The sequence below is a fragment of the Drosophila rhopaloa genome, unplaced genomic scaffold (genome assembly GCF_018152115.1).
Source record: "Drosophila rhopaloa isolate 14029-0021.01 unplaced genomic scaffold, ASM1815211v1 contig_47, whole genome shotgun sequence".
Lineage (NCBI taxonomy): Eukaryota > Metazoa > Arthropoda > Insecta > Diptera > Drosophilidae > Drosophila > Drosophila rhopaloa.
Genome location: NW_025335142.1, coordinates 4,100,119 through 4,118,597, shown reverse-complemented (window position 1 = coordinate 4,118,597; position 18,479 = coordinate 4,100,119). Strand labels below are relative to the sequence as shown.

The following is an 18,479-nucleotide window of genomic DNA, read 5'->3' as shown; positions in this document are numbered from 1 at the left end:
TTAAATAAGAGGAATAAGAATATTTATTGAACAAGTAAATACAAAGTATTAACTAAGATTTTGGTGAAAAAGGTATTACTTAACCTGCTGCATAAATTACAATTCAAACTAATTGTTGTTCATTTTTTTCCTTTAATTTTAAACAAAACACTCTATTTTTTACATTTGATTATGCAAATCAGAGCAGGACAATTAAAGCATTGCAAAACCCATTCTCTTGACCAAAAAAATGTTTGCAGCCCTTCATTGCGGCATTAAAAATAAACACTAACCATTTTGTCCACTTCCCTTTTTTCAGACCTCTATTTATTAATTGAATATTAATCAAATGTATACTCACGCGATATTTTTGTTGAATATTTTGTAATATTGTGCTGCAATTGTTGGTGTTGTAACAAAAACAACTCTGACGATTTTAAAGTTGATATTCTGTTGATTTATTGTAACTTTGCTTTTTGTAGAAGGCAATTTTGATGAAGAATATAAGTACGTGGGTCGTGTATCAGACTGAATCATAAAGTCTTACTAATCGATTTCAGTCCTTTCTTTTTAATGGTTTTATTAATGTTTACATTGAACTGGAGCTGAAAAAATACAAAATAATTTTTCAATATTATTTCATGAATAAAAAATAAAATGTGTGTAAATATTGAAGGGAAAATGCGCTAAAGGTAATTTATATTCTCAATCTGAATGTCGGAAAGCAAATCGAGCAATTAGTGAAATGCCAAAGTTGTTGAACCGAAAAGAGTTGACCAATTTGTACATAACATGTGTTCAATCGTATTTCATTTGAAAGACCCTTTATCGATCTTATAAATTTTAAAACTTTTCAATAAAAATAATAACCAAACATAATAAACCAAAAACTTAACAAAAAAAACATATACATTTTATTAACATGGCAAAATTTATGCTTAATCAATCGTACACGTGCTTATTCGTTTCCTTTTCTCTTTAAATATAAGTTGACATTAATTTGCATTTTTATGCAATTTTAATGGGTCAATTGAGACTTACACAATAAATGCACGTAAAATATAATATTTTCTGTTTGAAATCCAGAATTTGAACAGCTGTTGATAAGGTTTCACTTCCTTTTGCTTTTAGCTGCATCTTTTTTTACATCCCTACCTCAAATAAAATTTTTCCGAGGCACAAGCTGTTGCTGCATTCCCACTTAACATTTCCGAATCCCATTAAAGTAAAGACACTGAGACTTGCCTATGTTTACCAACTACATTGTACTCTTTCTGACAAGAACAAACTTAATCATGAATCATGACAATGTTAATAAGAACATATTTAAATTTTTCAGATCTCTCTAATTATTCCTTTCTGGTGAATAATTCTTTGCTTCGTTTTATGTTCTGCTCTGCATCATTCCTAACGATGCCAATTATGTAACTGTTTGCTGTAACAACAAATTAGCCTGAGTCAACATCATAAAAAGCTAAAAATATTTAAAGCAGTATATACAGCTAAAAATGTTTTTTTTTTTAGAAAACGCAAACGCAGCATTCTTGCAGAATAGCTCACTGAAAAAAAGCTTAAGGATTATTAAGTGCAGCTGTAAGACGGCAAACATAAATTAGCCAAGGGTTAAAGATGAATTCCAACTGGTGAATAAATGGGTATAAATATGGCTTGAAAATTTGGTGAGAGAAATAAAAGTGGGAAGCGAGTCGGAAAATTGCAACTTGAAGTCAAGAGCAGACTTCATTGCACCGCAAAAGGTTACTTGGCCAAGAAAACTTAAACAGCCGCAAAAAAATATATTTCAAGAAACTTCAGATACACACAAAAAGAACAATGGAAAATATAAGGTGTGTGGCTTTTATTCAATACATCGATTTAATGTGAGACTTTAAATACATGCATTTTATTAAAATTAAACAGAGCAGCGTGAAGCATTAAATGTTTTCTATACAAAAGATAATTTAAGAAGCTCTTCCATTTGGCTTTAGATGCACCGAAACTATAAACTTTAAAAAGTACTTTCTTTAATCTGTTGCTCTTGCTTTTTGCCCATGCAATTGTGACTCCTGGCGGCCACCGTGCGATGAACACCTTTGCCATTCACAATCAATTCATGTTAGCCAAACCGAAACCCGCTCCCAGTGGCACCACCACATATAGGATGTTATATATGTAGCTCAGTGACAAATTGAGTTTAACCTGCTACTGGTCTTTTTTTCCGCGGGCGGCACATGTGTACCCAAAGTGGGCGGGAACACGCCTACGCCAAAGTGTAGTCGCAGATAGATGCAAATTAAGTCGGCGAGTGGAGCAGAGTTAATTGCTTTCACACAGCGCCTACCCTGAAAAGTATGCTAAGCTAAGTGGCGCATTTCAGTTTTTCTAGAAAACTGAGAGGAACCAGCCAAGTTATTAAAAAACTTTTGCACCAGTATCACCGGTTATTCTTTTCCAAGTATTTTACCCATTCTTCCGACATTTCGTTACCAACTAAATTGGTGGCGAGAGCGTATTCGCAGGGCCCATAAAATGATAATAAATTTCCATTCTCTCTCGTTTGTGGGAAATTGCAGAACAAACAGTTGTTAAAAGCTCCAAGAGTCGTAAATTTATGGGAGATGTTTGGGGAGGAGAGCGAATCGGATGTATTGGGCCAGTGTCCAGAAGGTATGCATATTGACTCGCACGTCGCAGTTCCCTCGCACTTCTACCGATGGCGATTAATGCTAATAGAAGGAGCCCCGCCCAAAAATTAAAGCAAACAAGGGCAGCAACAAAGACACATACAAACTATAGGGGAGAAAACCCTTTGTGGACTTTCTATCGACTGGCTGGCGTCGTTTTCTTCAATCTACTTTACTTGCTTATTTGTTTATTAAGCAAAAACACTTAAATTGGTACCGAAGGCAAGCCCACATATTGCCAATGACAAAGACGCAAAGACCGGCGAGAAGAGAAGCGGAAAAATCAGTCGGCAGGGAAAACTGGCCCTCAGGTAGGTGAACAGTGATAAGGGCGAGTGCCTCACATATTTTCATGGAAAATTGTTTTGCTTGTTGTGTCGTTGGCAGATGAAGCCCATAGGCAAAATGACGAGTGGGCGGTGGAAAACTCGACATGTTTGCCAAATTGTTTGCTTTCGCGGAAAAATAACTTAAAAACTAGCGAGGGTCGCTTTTGCAATAACAAAATATTTAAGTCCATAAAATTGCACTTACATTACCAAAATTTGAACATTAACCTTAAACACTTTAACTTGCTGATCGCTTCTTTTGAAATATCGTCAATAGTTAATATTGAATATCTTCCTCACTTTATAAAAATTAGGCAATGATTAGTTTAAAAATATGTAGCAATCAAATCTTAATTATTATCACTTAGTTATACGTGCAATTAAAATCATTTCTCGTTTCCAATTGGCATTCTCATCATATATCTCCTGTTCCCTTATTTCTTGTTGCTTACATCAAATTAAAGCTGGTAAGACATTCTGCAACGGGTCCTTTTTAAAAACCAAATAAAAATAATAATAAATAAATCAATTGAAATTTGTTTACATTTTTCAATAATACCACGAAACGAGTACATCTCTATAGTAATTTTAACACAGAAGAGCACCAGAGGACTTATAAGTACCAATCAAATATGAAGCTATAATATTTATATTCAATATTCATTTATAACTGCTGAAGCACCCACCACAAATTCGCTTATCTGTTGCTTATTACAAATTGGGCAACTTAATTTATGCATATGCGGGGGCGCGTAGTGAGTTCCAAAGGAAGTGACAGAGGGCACTACAAGACAGGAACAGGCAATCGACACTTTTGGGGCTACGGAGCAGGTGGCAGAAATGAGGGAAAACAATGCCTCCGGTCAAATCAACACCGTCTTATGGCAGAACCCAGAAACACCAAGTCGGAAAGGGCCATTAATGCCAAGTTAAAACAACATAATTTAGTGCCGGGCCTTTGGGCCGAAACATAAACAATTCCCTAGCAAAACGTACTGAACAACAAAAGCGTTGAGAGGCCCCTTAAATTGTTTCCTACTTGGCCAGAGGTAAGAAATACGAGGGCAACAATGTTGCCCAAATCGGCGAATAGATTACGAACCTTATTGTGGGTAGATTACAATTATGTAAATTTAGTTTCGGGCAAGTCAAGTTTTATGTTTATTATTACCGGATTTCCAAGAATCTTAACACACTTGCGCGTTTAAGCTATGTGATTTAGGATAAACAGTGCGTAATTGGAAGGTATGGCAACTTCGAGGAAAGTGTCAACAAAGATGTTAGGCAGCACATATTTACACAGTACACCAAGTCAATAATGAGAAAACTCAACCTAAGAACAATATAATTGTAGTCACTAAGTTAATTATGGTAAATTGACTTGGGCCAAACAGACTTCGGGTTTCATATATTAAATTACAAGTTATTTATTTATGGCTAAAGTAATGTTTTGAATCTCTCATGGGATAGTCACATATAATATACAGCTATCAATTAATTATATTTCTTATTTTATATGTAAAGGTTTAATTTGTGTTTCATTTGTGTAAAAATATACCTATGATAAGCTGGCAATCAAAAATCAATGAAGACGTTATGCTCCTATTTTGCTTGACTAAATTCAAATGGCTTAAAAGAAATTCCCGCATAATTGGGCGTAAATAAATAAACAAACAAACAAACAATTATATTCTATTCCATCATAAATCTTTCTGCCACTAAGTCTGATTGTGTTTCAATGGCCTTTTGTGTACGGCCTTCTCTGTCACTTGTCACATGTCATGTCCCAAAGGCAGCAGCAAAAAAACTTTTCCATTGGCCAAATTAAATTACTCCCAACTTTCTGAAGCCCACAGAAATGCGCACAAAATTAATTTACTCTCGTTTCCGTTTGAACAACTCTTTTTTGTCAACATTTACTATATGGGTGCAGAGTTTTTGTTTGCCCCTTGGCTGTTAAAAAACACTATTTCTCAAAATGTGGAAAACAGTTGAGTTTTACTAAATAAATTTTCTTATATAAAATCAGTGATAAAATGTCTTTTCATTTCCCAAAAGAACAACTTTTAAAAATATTTATCGAACCGTTAATAAAGCAAAAGATCAATAACTATTCCCCCTTTTGGCTTTAAATAAAAACTAACAATCCTAAATAACTAACTCAGATAAGCGTAAAAAAGAGGAGAAAATCACAAATAATACGTTAATCAATTCCTTGATTAAACCAATTTGACTTTTTGATTGAGCACCATTTAGTGGTCTCGAATTATGGCTTCAAAATTGACATGGAAAATACAACTTCGGGATGTGAATGAGCATACAACCAAAGCGAAAATGGCAGGAACGCTCATAACGTTCTTTCATACTGTACTTGCATACATTCATGCTGAAAAATCTGTTCATTGATAAGCGTATAGTTTCCCTCTTGTCAGTCATGTGGGTTGAAAAAGCTGAATATTAAAATTAAGGTGAATATTCAGTGCAAAATGTTTTTCCGTTGATACTCTGCTAATTGATTGACAAACAAAGAGGCTGAAGAACGGTGAAGACTCAAATTGGATGCAAAACGACGGTAGTTTCCCGTCGCTGAATTTAAAATAATTCAATAAAATAGCGTAAAATCAATAAACTTTTTAATATAAAAAATATGCTGTGATATAAAAGCAAGAAATCGAGCAGATTGGGAATCGATAAGCTTTATTGTTTGTGAATTGCATTTAATTAAAATTATTTTACTTTACAAATTTTCAAAAGAAGATATGGTGCAATTTTTAAAAATTAAATTAAAGACAAAAAATAGGTTACATTTAAAAACAATGACAGCAATGGCTGGGAATATCTGAACTTACGGAAACGCTAGAGTATTTTGAAAGCAAGCATTAGGACTAATTTTATCAGGCATTAAACAGCGTAGTACAATGTGAAGGAGGAATTTCGCTGGATTCGCCAGTTCATACCCCAGCATTTAGGGTTTCATCGATCTTCCGGTTTTTAGGCCCTCATCTGTGGGCGGTTTTTGGTGGGGGGTACATTAGCACGGTCACATGAATGAGTGGCTTCCAAAGCGAACGGGAATCAGGACGGAACTTGGAGAGTTGGTTGCCGGGGCAACAAGAGGCAACAACGTCCTTCTCGATGCGGTTGTTGTTACGGCTCTAACACTGGTTGCTAGCTTAATGCATGTGAATAACGAGTTAATAAGCAGACTATTAACGGCTTAAATGGCATCTAAATTATCGAAATAAATTACGAAATGTTTGGCAAACTGTTGATAATAATTAAATTAAACAGCTTAACAAAAAATGTCAACCAAAATAATTCTTTGACTATGGAAATAAATTTAAAAAAAAATTGGTTGACATAACCATGCATTTTACCGAATTTTGAGAAACTATAAAGGCCTGAATAATGTCTGTGACAATTATAGTTTTTATGTCACATTGACCCTCACCATTTTTGTTTCAATAAAGAAAGAGCTGGATGTGAAATATCATTTCAAGCATGCCTCTGAATATTTTCTGTCATAGCTTAGACATTATTAAGCAACTACCATGAAAATCTAACCAAAGCTAATTATACTTTCCATTCAAAACCAACACTTCAAAGTAAGTTTCGAGAGAACTACTGCAGAATTATGCTAATTGCATTTAACCTGTTCATAATCTTTACTAATTCATCATTCTGCACCCACCAAACTCTAAACAATTAGCGAAATGCCTTACATCCTTGCTCGTCAATTACACTTACTTACAAAATTAATTCGAGAAATCGATTCAGTGCTTTTTTTTCGAGGACCCATTTTACTAGAAATAGAACGTGTTTCAAGTTTCCCAAAACTGTTATAGGAATTGCTAAATTAATATGTGATTATGTTATGGTTCTATATAATTTTTAAAAGTTGGTAAAATAAACGCATTGCTTCTACTGGAAGACGGAACTTTTGTCATTGTTATTATGTTAACTAGTGTTACTCACAGGAGTCAAAGGATTCACAACTATCTTCTGGAGAATTTGCATATATGCTAATCTAATTACTGGTACAAGGATATCGAAGTCTCACAGGAAACTAACAGACAGCAGGCGTCTTTATTTGTTGCTTTAGTTGATAAAGAGGAACTAAACCAAGTCGTTGGCATTGAGCCACGGTCAGCGGGTGTCTGCCATGTTATGTCTAATTTATGCAGTGCCAACTACTTCAAGTGTCAAATTATTTATAGTGGAATTTTTGCTACATATCCCGCAGTAAATGTACAATTTTAATATGCAAACACAATTTGTTTTTTCCCAATTGGCCAACACAGTTATTAAAAATCCACAATCCCCTGTTAACTGATTAGCCAAATAATGTCCATTTCTTTAAAATAAAAAGGGGGCCAGCGACTTCTTCGCTCAAGTCTTGTGGAAATTTTCAACATTGATACGAGTTGTGGAAATTTTTGCACAGCAGCTACATTCTCAAACAATTTCTTATTTATTTCTGACACTGTTTCTTATTATTTTCAGATTTCTGTTTATTATTTCAGCAACGCGCGAAAAACTTTTCAGGCTTGACAGCAAAGAAAACTGTTGGAAAATATTTGGCATGTTACCTTTTTCTGTCTTATTTGTCATAAATGGATTGTTAAACAAAGTGACAGTATTATTGGTAGGTGAGAACGAATTTTAGATGCTCTGGGCAATAAATTTGTTGATATATTAATGTAATTAAAATGTATTTAGGGTGCCAATTTGTTTAAGTTAACCTTCACGTCATATCGAATTGTAAAATTCAAAAAAACTTCAATAAATCAGGAATGACAATTAGGAATGCATTTTTCCTTGCAAGCCTATTTCCAATTTCAAGATCTTTACACCATTTCAAAATGCAAATTGTCTTTTATGACCCTGACACTACCGCACGTATGATTCTCCCAGAATAATAGAACACAAAAATATAGCCACATTTTATTAGTTTCATTTAGTATATTACTTCTAATTTAATTATCGGCGTGAAATTTATTGTTGACAATTGACAGTTTTTTTTGGTTTTTTTTGGGAAGAATATTTATTTAAAAGTACTTCTGTTTTTTTCTTTTATAAAAAAATGCAATACGCTGACTTCAGAAATAAGAAATTAAATAATTTAGTTTTGTGATTTTAATATATAAATTTGTATAAAGGGCAAATAACAATATTCAATTTCTTGTTTTTTTAACTTGTTTCTCTATAACTGTGTTTAAAAATAAGAAAAACCTTCAATGTGTTTCTCGTGAAATCTTGGCAAAAACTTGTACTTTAAAATTTATAAAAACACACTCTCGTACCCTTTTAAAAACAGACATCCAAGCCAAGAACAGAAGATTCAAATTGAATTAGCAGGACGCTAAATGATCACACGGCCGCTCTAAAAGAAAACAAGAAAAGTACAAAATTCACATCTAAGAAGAAGAATATCAAATTTTTGTTGTTAGCAAAATTCGCAAAAAGATAGAATGCTGCTGTATAGAGCAACCGATACCGCATAGATATAGATACAGATACTCAGATAGAGATACGTCTATGCCACATATTATTTTTACACACACGAATAAAGATACAGCTAGAGATAGAGATAGATAGCAAGATAGAACTGAAAAAGGTTGGGCGACAATTTTCGCTCCAAGTTCCAGAGGCCCGCTCAGGGACGGCACTGACGATGGGGCCCCATCCATTCTGCTGTAGTTGTTGTGCTTCTATTTTTAGAACATTAGATGATAAGATTGCGTCGTGGCCGAACCGCAAAACTTTTTGCGGTTTTAGCGCAAAATAAATATACGAAAAAAAGGAAGCAGAAGAAATACTTTTTAAACCGAACAAGTTTTTAAAGCGATATTTGGTTAATATAACACTCGGTATTCGTATTCAAGTTTGTTACATATTTTTGTCACATCCCAACTGAATTTATAAGCAAAAAGTTTTTTCAATTAGTTTTATTTGATGAATACATTTTTCAGCTTTTAACCACAGTAAAATGACTTTTATTTAAACATTGTGCTTTTCAAATGGTTTTATTTATGAATGATTGTTATGTTTCTGTGTTCCGCTTTATTAGGGGGCACATAATTCTATTTTCAAAGTTCTGAGAGCCCAAGAAGTAAAATAAAACTAATTACAAACAAAATGTTTGTTTTGCAGGCGATTCTATATTTAATCCTAAAGTTTTGTTAGCTGCGAACACTGCAACCAAGAATAGACTAAACAAATTTTGCTTGAAATATTTTATTTTGTTTAACTTTTTTGCGGATGTGACGACGGCCACGGGGGAAATTATGCGAATTCATACGGTTGTTAAAAGCAAGGACTTTTACAAAATGAAATGTTCAAACAAATGCAGCTTATGAATATTTTTGAATTCATTTCCTAATCTTAACCACATAAGGGGCCATTACAATTTAATTAAATATTTCAAAATACAGTCATTCACTGATCTCGGTTCTGTATGAGTAAATAATTATATTTATTTTAGTCGTATAAAATCCTAAATACCTTACAAAGAAAACAAAAAATTATATTGAAATGTGTTCTTGCAATAGAAAGTATTGAACAATCAAATTGAGATCCGAATCAGAATTCAATATTTTCTTACCCTTATGAGGTTAATTTGTTTGCGTAAATCGGGTGAAACTTTCAACGATGTTTTAAGGAAAAAATGAAAAAACACCTGTGCAATTGACTTGTCGAACAGACGGCATCGTTTGGCGTTGGCTTTGAAGCCAGAAATAAAAGTCGAACATATTTATTACTTAATATTTTGCAAGCAAACAACATTGAAATGGGGAAAACATTTGTATTTCTGCGCCAATGTTGACACAGAACAGATACCCAAAAAATTCAATTCAAAGTTCAAGTTATGAACATTTTGCGTTTCTGCCAAAAATAATGTTCTGTAAGGTCTCGAGGAAGCTGTCAATTACACCCACCACCCAAAAGCTCTCACACTCATGTGCAAACAGTGAGCGCCTTACTATAAATATACAAATTTATAAATAGAACGCTTTTAGAAACATCGAACATTTTAATTTCATTAGCAAACCAAAAGTAATGTAAACATACAAAAAATGCAAGAGAAATTAAATTTTTTCCCCAATTTTTCCACACTATAAAAATTAAATTCGACCAGAAAACGCAAATAAAATCGTTCAGAAAAATCTCTAAGGGGAATAAAGAGATGGAGGAAAACGCTAGAAGCCACATTGGCAATTTAAGCACTCCCTCGACGACCTCTCACAGAAAGCTGGGAAAAGCCAACTTGTTGCGGTCCATTGCCGGCATTTTAGTGGCCGACTTTTATCGAACTTTTCCATGTGTTTCGGGGGATTGGAAACGCCGGATAATTTGAGAAGAAGAGCAAGAGTCCCTACTCAGTTAACCCAAGTATTTTGGTTTTATTGCATGGACACCACATACGCATCTGTGTAATTATTTGAAGGGAGAACAGCTCGATTTTCGGATTACCAAAAAGGAATGGTTTCCGGCAAATAAATTGAAAGGAAAAGTGCTAGATATAGAGAAAAATAACGAAAAAAAAGTATTTGTTTTCCTTTAAAAAAAGGTCTTGCGGTCTTTGCGAGATTTTAATAATTCAATGATCAAAGATATAAAAATACCATGTTCATAAAGTGTGCTTAGACAAATAACTTTATAGTAATCTGACTAGTTTTATTCTTTGGCACTGATGATAAAAATACCAAAAAAAATATTAATAATTATTTTTTTAAAGGTATAACTGAGTTTTAACTTTAATGCTTTTTGGTAGTGGTAAAAATCAAAACTTTTCAAACTTTTTATTTCACTTCCGATTCTTGTTCAAGTTTGTCAGTTTTTGAGTGTATTAATATATATATTATATAGATTCAAATATAGCTTTTTCAATTGGTTACCTTAAAAGCGAATTATGCAAAATTTAATGCCTTAGCGCTAGTTTGCATGTAATAATGTTTACACTTTACAGACACAATATTATTATAATGGAGTGCCGCAGTGGCGGATCCACGGGGGGGAAATTAGGGAAAATTTCACTTGTTTGCTAGAAAAATATTCTCTGCAATAAAGGATAAATTCAATTTTCCCCCCCAAGAATCGTCTCTGGATCCGCCACTGGGAGTGCGATTCGATTACGGAAGATCATAAGTTGGTTCTCGATAAAGATTGGGTTTACGTACATGTTCGTTTCGTCATCAGATTTTGCCAGAGATCACTTTGCTCTTCTCTCTCTGTGCCTTTTTATCCGCTGTTTTCGCTTAGATGCCTCCCACGTTGGCGCTCGGATTTACAGCTAGATAAACTTTTTGTTTTTCCACGATCTCGGCGTTTTCTTTTCTATTCGGCTGTTTTTTATTGAATTTTTGCACTATGTTTATTTTTCTAATTGGCTTGCTTTTTGGTTGTTTAACGAATGTTCACTTTGTGCTTTTGTTGTTGTGGTCGCTATTTACTCGCGTTTGCTCTTCAAATGGAAAAAACTGCGGTTAATATACATTTCAATTCACATTGTTGGTGTTATTATTGTTGCACACAGAAAGAGAGAGAGTGGGAGAGAGTGAAAAACTAACTAATAGAAGTAGCGGTAAATTTCACAAAAAGGGAATTGAATGCGAAAAGAGAGCAAATAAGAGAAGAATGCATTGTGTTTTAAAGTCGAAAAGAGAGAGATTACAGCGAAGAATCTGGAAGAACAATGGACTGCCAATAGATCAGAAAAAAAAGTTAAAACTATAAAATATGTATTTAACATGTTTTTTTGGCATGTTAATCCGATATTCGATTCTCGAAAATTATACTTTTTCTACAGTATCAGCGACCCCCATGTTCGAGATAAAGATGCGCGCTGGTATCGCTTATCAGGGACACGAAACAAATCTGTTATCTCTGCACTTATCTCCCTCTCGCTCACTCTCTCGAAAAACAATTATCACAAATTCCAGTTTTCATTATTTTTTCGATTTTTTCTTCGTATTGTTGTAAACTTTATGGCGCTGCGGCTGCGAACACTCTTGTTAACACATTTGACGGAATTTGTTTTTCATTCAATAATAATTATTAACACAAACCGCACAGAATATTATTCGAAAAGCTACTCGGCTTTTTACTTTTTTTTCACGGTTTTCGCACTCTTCGGGTTTTGTTTTTGCCCCAATCCAATCAGAGAAATATATATTAAACATACATATGCATAATATCGTTTTCTATGTGTGCGTGTGTGTGTGTTCCGAGTGGGGCGCACGCGGCTTTGGCAATCCGAAAAAGCAACTTGAGGCGCAGGCGAATAGAATAATACTGAAAGCCCCAAACGAAAAACGAGCGAGCGACACCGCATGCTCCCCAGAGATGTCACTTTGTCTTTTTTTCTAGCTCCTGAGTTTTTTAATACATTAATGAAATCAAATTAGAAAGAACATATTAGGAGTATTTTCTGGCGAGTTTTGTAACAAGTTTGGTGCATTACAAATCATATATGTACCATAGATTGAATACGTTGCGCGCGTTAGATTTAGCAATCAATATTCCAAAACAGTCACCGTCGAAAAATAACCGAATTCGCTGTCTCGAGTATTATGAAATTTGTTCCATTTTCGAATTTTACCGCGCGTACGGTAAACAATAGTCCCAAACATCCTGAAAGACATATTCCGTCTGTCTGTCCGTAAAACTTAATCTGAAAAAATTATTTTACTATCGACCAAAAATTTACTCTTTTTACTTGACATCACTGATTTGCAACTCTCAGAGATGAGCGTTTTTAGTATGAGTATAATCTCTCTCTTCCTCTCGCTAATTGACGCTGCCGCTGCGGATCAACATGTGTGTGCCGCGGAAGAGAGAAATGAGAGAAATCTCTCGCGATCGCGCTCTCGCTCGCTCACATTCATGCAATGGGCATCTGCAGCGAATTCTATTTTTAAACTTAAATTAATATTGTTCTTTATTTTATCAGCAGCGGCGCGAAAATAAAGCAGGCAGCGTCGACGTTCGTAGGCGGCTGCTGCGAAGAAGAGGAACCGGGAGTAGCAAGACCAGAAAACAAATAAAAAACACGAGAAAAACTAGACGCTGCTAATCAGGCAGAGAAAAGATATCACTGCCTCTCTCTTTCCTTTTCCCTTTTTCTCTCTCGCTCTGCCTCTCACCATCTTCTTTGCTCGCTATCACCGCTTGATAAGAAATGCGTTAATCTTTATTAAGCTGCCCCTGTGTGTGTGTGTGTTGGTGTGTATTCCACTTGGCTCGTGTGTGTTTGTGGAGTATTTACATGGGAGTTTTTCAATTTCTGTTGACAATTTCCGTTGGAAACTTTTCGCTAAAAAGGTGCTAAACAAATCTGACAAAGTCCAAAAGGAAAATGTAATTTATGCATTGGGCAGCAGAAACAGGAAAACAAAGAATACGAGAACGAGAAGATAAAAGATAGAAGTAATAGAAAAATCAACGCAACACTGCAACAACAACTTGTTGGATGACTCAATATTACAGTGGAATAAAAATGCATTATTCCAGAGGAAAGCCCTGAATATAAGTTAAGTTCATATCTATTTTTACTTACATTTATAGGTGTGTCATAGTACTTTTTCTAAATGCAATTAACTGGGTGACAAACCGCCAAAATTTGGAAAATAGCATTTAGTTTTCCTGGCTTGAATGAAATATGCTGACATGGCAGGTTAAACTGCTTGGCCATAAAATAAAAAAAGGAATCTAAGGGGTTAATATCCACATGCAGCTTTTTTTTCATATTTAAGTTGATTCGAGCTCAATTGAAAGTGATAATCTTTTACGTATACCACTGAAGTTGAAACCGTAAACACGTTTTCTGAAAAAACCAAAATTTTGTTGTTCAATTTTAATAATTTTTTTGATTAAAACTACACGTTGGCTCAGTATTTTAAATAAATTATCTAAAAAAAAATATTTTAAACTTTTGAACTTGATCCTTTGTTAGGGCCTATATTTTTTACATATTTTATTTGAATAATTGACATCTTAAATATGTGTAAAATAAGTTGTTAAAATGTTGGTGAATTAAATAATAATTAAGAAAAAAAAAGAAAAAACTAAAAATAATGAATAAAACATTTCACTTCGATCGAACCCAATTTTACAAAGTTAGGTAAAGCCGGGTAATCAACGCCACAAGTTTTTAATGGAATTTTCTCAAATCTATGTTTAAGAACATTTCAAAACCACTTAACCTTTGTATTAATTTCAAACTTGGTTGTTACATACATATGTACGTTACATGTGGCAAGCTACATGGACTCTCTTATTTGAATAAAATACAAATGTTAACAAGGCTTAAAATAGAAGAGAGGTTGATAATCTTGCCACAAATACTTTGTGTATTTAAGCTAAGATTATGAACCTTTCTCTTAGTTTCATATTGTTACACCATTACTGTCTTCAATTAGTGACTTTTAAGTACGCTCCAATAAGACTTTGCGACACACAGTAAGAAAATAAAAAGGTAATAAAATTCCGCGATTGTTTCACACACCTACACATATGTATGTATATTTTATAAAGAGCGGCGGCAGATAGTGAGAGTGATCTGTTTTATCAGTCCCGCCTTGCTATTTTTAGACATTTCACGCCCAAAGCGGCATATTACCTAAAAACCAAAATAATTCCTAAGAATGTGCCAAAATAAAACCGATAAAAGTCGATTGGCGCCGAAACTTTTAATTTGAATCACAAGTGCATCTTTTTTCATGGGGAATTGGCAGAGAGATAAAGAGAGAGATGGACAGGGTGAGAAGAGGGAGGTGATCGGTTGTTGTGATAATGCAACGAGAAAAGAAAACAAATGCAAAAGTTGGTGCGTGTATGTGCGTGAGCGGTGGTGTAAACAAAAACAAAGCAGAGAGCAAAATGTTTCCTTTCTTTTGTTGTTTTTTTCAACGACGTGACAAGTGCAAAGAGCGCCAAATTGGTAATTTTTTTGCATGAGCCGCCTTTGCATTGTGAAACTTTTCCGACTTTGCCTTTATTTTATTATTGTGCATTTGTTTTATCACTGCCCTGCATTGCGATCGTGTGGGAGCCACTGTGTGTGTCTGAGTTTTTGAAAAAGCAAATCAGAACGCAATAAACACAACACTGGCGGTGCTTTTGGTCGTCATTATTTATTTCACACTCGCCGAGATTAAAATTCACATTCTTCGTTGTTTATTCGGTACGATACGATTGCTTGATTTATTTCTTTAAAACACAATTTTTGAATTTACCGCTTTTCAACGTGGTTTTCTTCCGCGTTTTCCGCTTTCCGCCGCGACTTTCCTAACAGAAATGTTAAGATACAACGATTTCCCAACAGGATACAACGTTTTTCTAACAGAAATGAAATATCTTAACAGGTTTGAGAGAGGAAAACGCTGTTCGACGTGGATGTTCGATTCAAACAAGTATAAAAGTTTTTGAGAGGCCGAACAATCAATCGAACATGTGGGAAGGAATAGCAAAATAATGCAACCGCCTTAAGAGCTGCGTGCGAAAGAAGAGTACAGCTGTGGGGGTTGAATTTAAAAATTTGGCGGGCTTTTGTGTTCTTTGGCTTACTTTCAATTTTGTCACCACATGGAACATCCAAGCAGAATCCAACGGTATTTTAAATTGTATTATAAAAGCAGAGTTTAATTTTGAAATAAGGCAAAACAACATATTTAAGAAAATATTTTAAGAGTCATAGTAATCGCGGTTGACTCTGCGTTAACTGCAATATTTTACTATTTAGCTACATTTGAGTTAATAGTGGGAGTCAAAAGGTTACAATGGTTCAAGGTATAATGTTAAAAACAGATGTTAGTTAATGTACGACTTTTTGACAGAGTTTAGAACACAGTGTTGAAGTAGTGTTGGATAGGTCCGAACGAGCGCCAAATTTTAATTTAAATCACTGAAAAAATGAACGGAATTTTATCAAAAAAGAGTAACCCGGTTTTATTTTAATTATGTGGACACTGTGATTGGTAAAAATAGTGAAATATGCTACATCGTGAAAAAATTATTAAAATACAAATTTAACCATACGCATTTGCAGGAATTATTTTGAGCCAGCAGATTGTCAATAAGTAACCCCTTCGATACCTACTCACCCGCTTGGTTTTTCTATTTATTTACAAGGTTTGACAAGATTTTAGCACAACATCTGTATTGCATATACTAATAACTTTTTGTACCTGAATAATTGTGTGCATATGTTACTTGGTCATCTTTATAAAACATCTGTCGGATAATCCTTACATCTACATGAAAACCCTTAAAAAATATTTTACCTAACTTATTAAGCTTCTGTGTCAGGTAGGTATAATGAAGGATAAGTAAACTGTATATAAGGCCGATGTCACGTGTAATAAAATCAGAACAAAAATACGTCTTGACCTATTCACTTATCTGTGGACCAATTTGCACTTTACTTATTGCCATTGAGTATTGCCACTTGTTTTAGTTCCAGTGTGGCTCTATATATTGAGCCTATATTTGTGCATCAAAAATCAAACAATTCAATATAATAATATGTGTGTGTAAGTGTTAACAAAAAAACAGTTTAGACGCTACAAAGTATATTTCAGACGGTTTAAGTTTCCAATCAGAGACCTTAACGATTACAATTCTTTTTTGTGCGCTCTTTATTGTTTTGCCAAATAATTGCCAACTCTACCTTGCAACACTGGAGAACAAGTCAGCTGATCTGAGGAATTAATATTGTTTTATATTATTCCTAACCCACATTTACTCTAAGAAAGTAAATTTAATTAACCGCAGTGATCTAATCCATGATTATACAATTTCAGATCGATGGAGACCTCATTATGTCGAGTTTGCCTTGTTAGTTACAAAAATATAGTGAATATTTTTGAAACCGCACATGAATCAGGCATTTCCATTGCGTATATGATATCTCGTTGCACTGACTACAAAGTTGACAGAGAGGATAAATTTCCCAAATCCATTTGTGTGTCTTGTCTGGAGGATGTGCAGAACGCATTCGAGATTATCGAAACGTATGAGAGGAGCCACCAGTTCTACAGCTTCTTCAAGGATCTACGGGAGGAGGAATGCGAGGATGAAGGATCCCATTGTTTCGAGGAAGGTCCAATCAAAGACGAGGAAACAAATGGAGACAATTGGACCCGGGAGTTCCCTGACCAAAAAGAAAACTGCGGATCGTATCGGTCATATTCCCAATTAAGTAACGAGGGAACGGAAGGTGATTTAGAAGAGACCAATTTAAAGGGATCTGATGATTGTGGCGATGACACAGTCTATAAGTTTTGTATTGATGATGGTAAAGATAAAACCAAAGTTAAACTGTCGCTTAACTGTTCCTATTGTCCAAAGACTTTTCCAACGAAGTCTAAACTTGAAATACACTTTCGAAGCCACAAAAAAGAAATGCGGCCATTCAAGTGTTCCCACTGCACGAAGTGTTTCGCAACTAGGCAAGTACTTACGAATCATTTTCTGACTCACACAGGAGAACGCCCCTTTAAGTGTTCCCAATGCCCGAAGGCTTTTGGAACCAATGGAAATCTTAAGAGGCACTTAACAGTGCACACAGGAGATCGACCGTCGTTCCCGTGTTCCCATTGCTTGAAGAGTTTTATAAGTAAGCAAAGGCTCACGATCCACTTGCGATCTCACCTAAAGAAAGAAAATCGGAGCGCATTACAGTGTTCCTACTGCCTGAAGCCCTTTGTCAAAAACTTCCTTCTTCAGAAGCATTTGCGAACGCATACAGGAGAGAGACCATTTAAATGTTCTCACTGCTCGAAGACCTTTGGATTTCAACCAAATCTTAAGCGGCACCTGCTGATTCACACTGGAGAGCGACCCTTCGACTGTTCCCACTGCTCCAAAAGGTTTCAAACTAAAGAGCATCTTAAGCGACACTTTTTAACGCACACAGGAGAACGACCTTTCCAGTGCTCCACCTGTTCAAAGTCGTTTACCCAGAAGATCTCTCTTAAGATACACATGCGAACCCACACGGGAGAACGCCCCTTCAAGTGTTCCCACTGCTCGAAGGACTTTACGCTTTGTACTAGTTTAAAGCGGCACTTGATAATACACACAAAGAAGCGGTCCTTCAAGCGTCAAACTGCCTAAGGATTATTGCAACTAAGCATAGCCTTCATAGTTTCATTTAATAATAATCTGTTATAAGCATATTAAATATTAATCCAGTTATTTAAGATTTACCATTAAGGAAAATACTATTTTTTCTCTGTCACTCTATTCCAGTCTAAATTATCAATTTATTTTATTGCCTTAAATTAAGTTTCCTAATAAAGTCTTTTTAGCCATTTAATTTCATTCATACTTGTTATTACCTTACAGGGGGTATTATAATTTCAGTCAAACTGCAGAAGGATTCTTGCAACTAAGCCTGGTCTTGAGTTTCATTTTCTTTCAAAATTTTAATTAACACAAGTCATACTCGTATTTAGGATATATAAAATAAAAATCTGTTATAAAC

At 34.7% G+C, this 18,479-nt stretch overlaps 2 protein-coding genes across 9 annotated transcripts in view; one reads left to right on the top strand and one right to left on the bottom strand.

Moving 5' to 3' along the window:
• The window catches only part of LOC108041235 (receptor-type guanylate cyclase Gyc76C), a 42,751-nt gene extending 27,447 nt beyond the window's left edge, over nucleotides 1-15,304 (bottom strand). Inside the window, exons 1-4 of one of the 7 annotated variants that reach the window (XM_044461692.1) lie at nucleotides 12,061-12,268; nucleotides 11,173-11,456; nucleotides 8,296-8,375; nucleotides 341-584 (exon numbers count right to left, since the gene is read on the bottom strand). The gene's annotated coding sequence lies outside the window, so the exon portion shown is untranslated. Of the gene's footprint in view, nucleotides 1-340; nucleotides 585-8,295; nucleotides 8,376-11,172; nucleotides 11,473-11,790; nucleotides 12,032-12,060; nucleotides 12,269-15,228 lie in introns of those variants that run through there. The other 6 variants (XM_044461690.1, XM_044461688.1, XM_044461686.1 and 3 more) reach the window with 6 other exon arrangements.
• Nucleotides 13,160-18,238, top strand: LOC108045160 (zinc finger protein 501). Of its 2 annotated transcripts, none has more exons than XM_017124386.2 (2): nucleotides 13,160-13,523; nucleotides 16,795-18,238. In XM_017124386.2, the coding sequence occupies exon 2, from the start codon at nucleotides 16,799-16,801 to the stop codon at nucleotides 18,107-18,109; it is 1,311 nt and encodes a 436-aa protein (XP_016979875.1). In that variant the 5' UTR covers nucleotides 13,160-13,523; nucleotides 16,795-16,798; the 3' UTR covers nucleotides 18,110-18,238. The 2 variants fall into 2 exon arrangements, with proteins under 2 accessions (XP_016979875.1, XP_016979874.1); XM_017124385.2 differs by lacking the exon at nucleotides 13,160-13,523 and adding an exon at nucleotides 16,366-16,524.
• The last annotated feature ends 241 nt before the right edge of the window (nucleotides 18,239-18,479 follow it).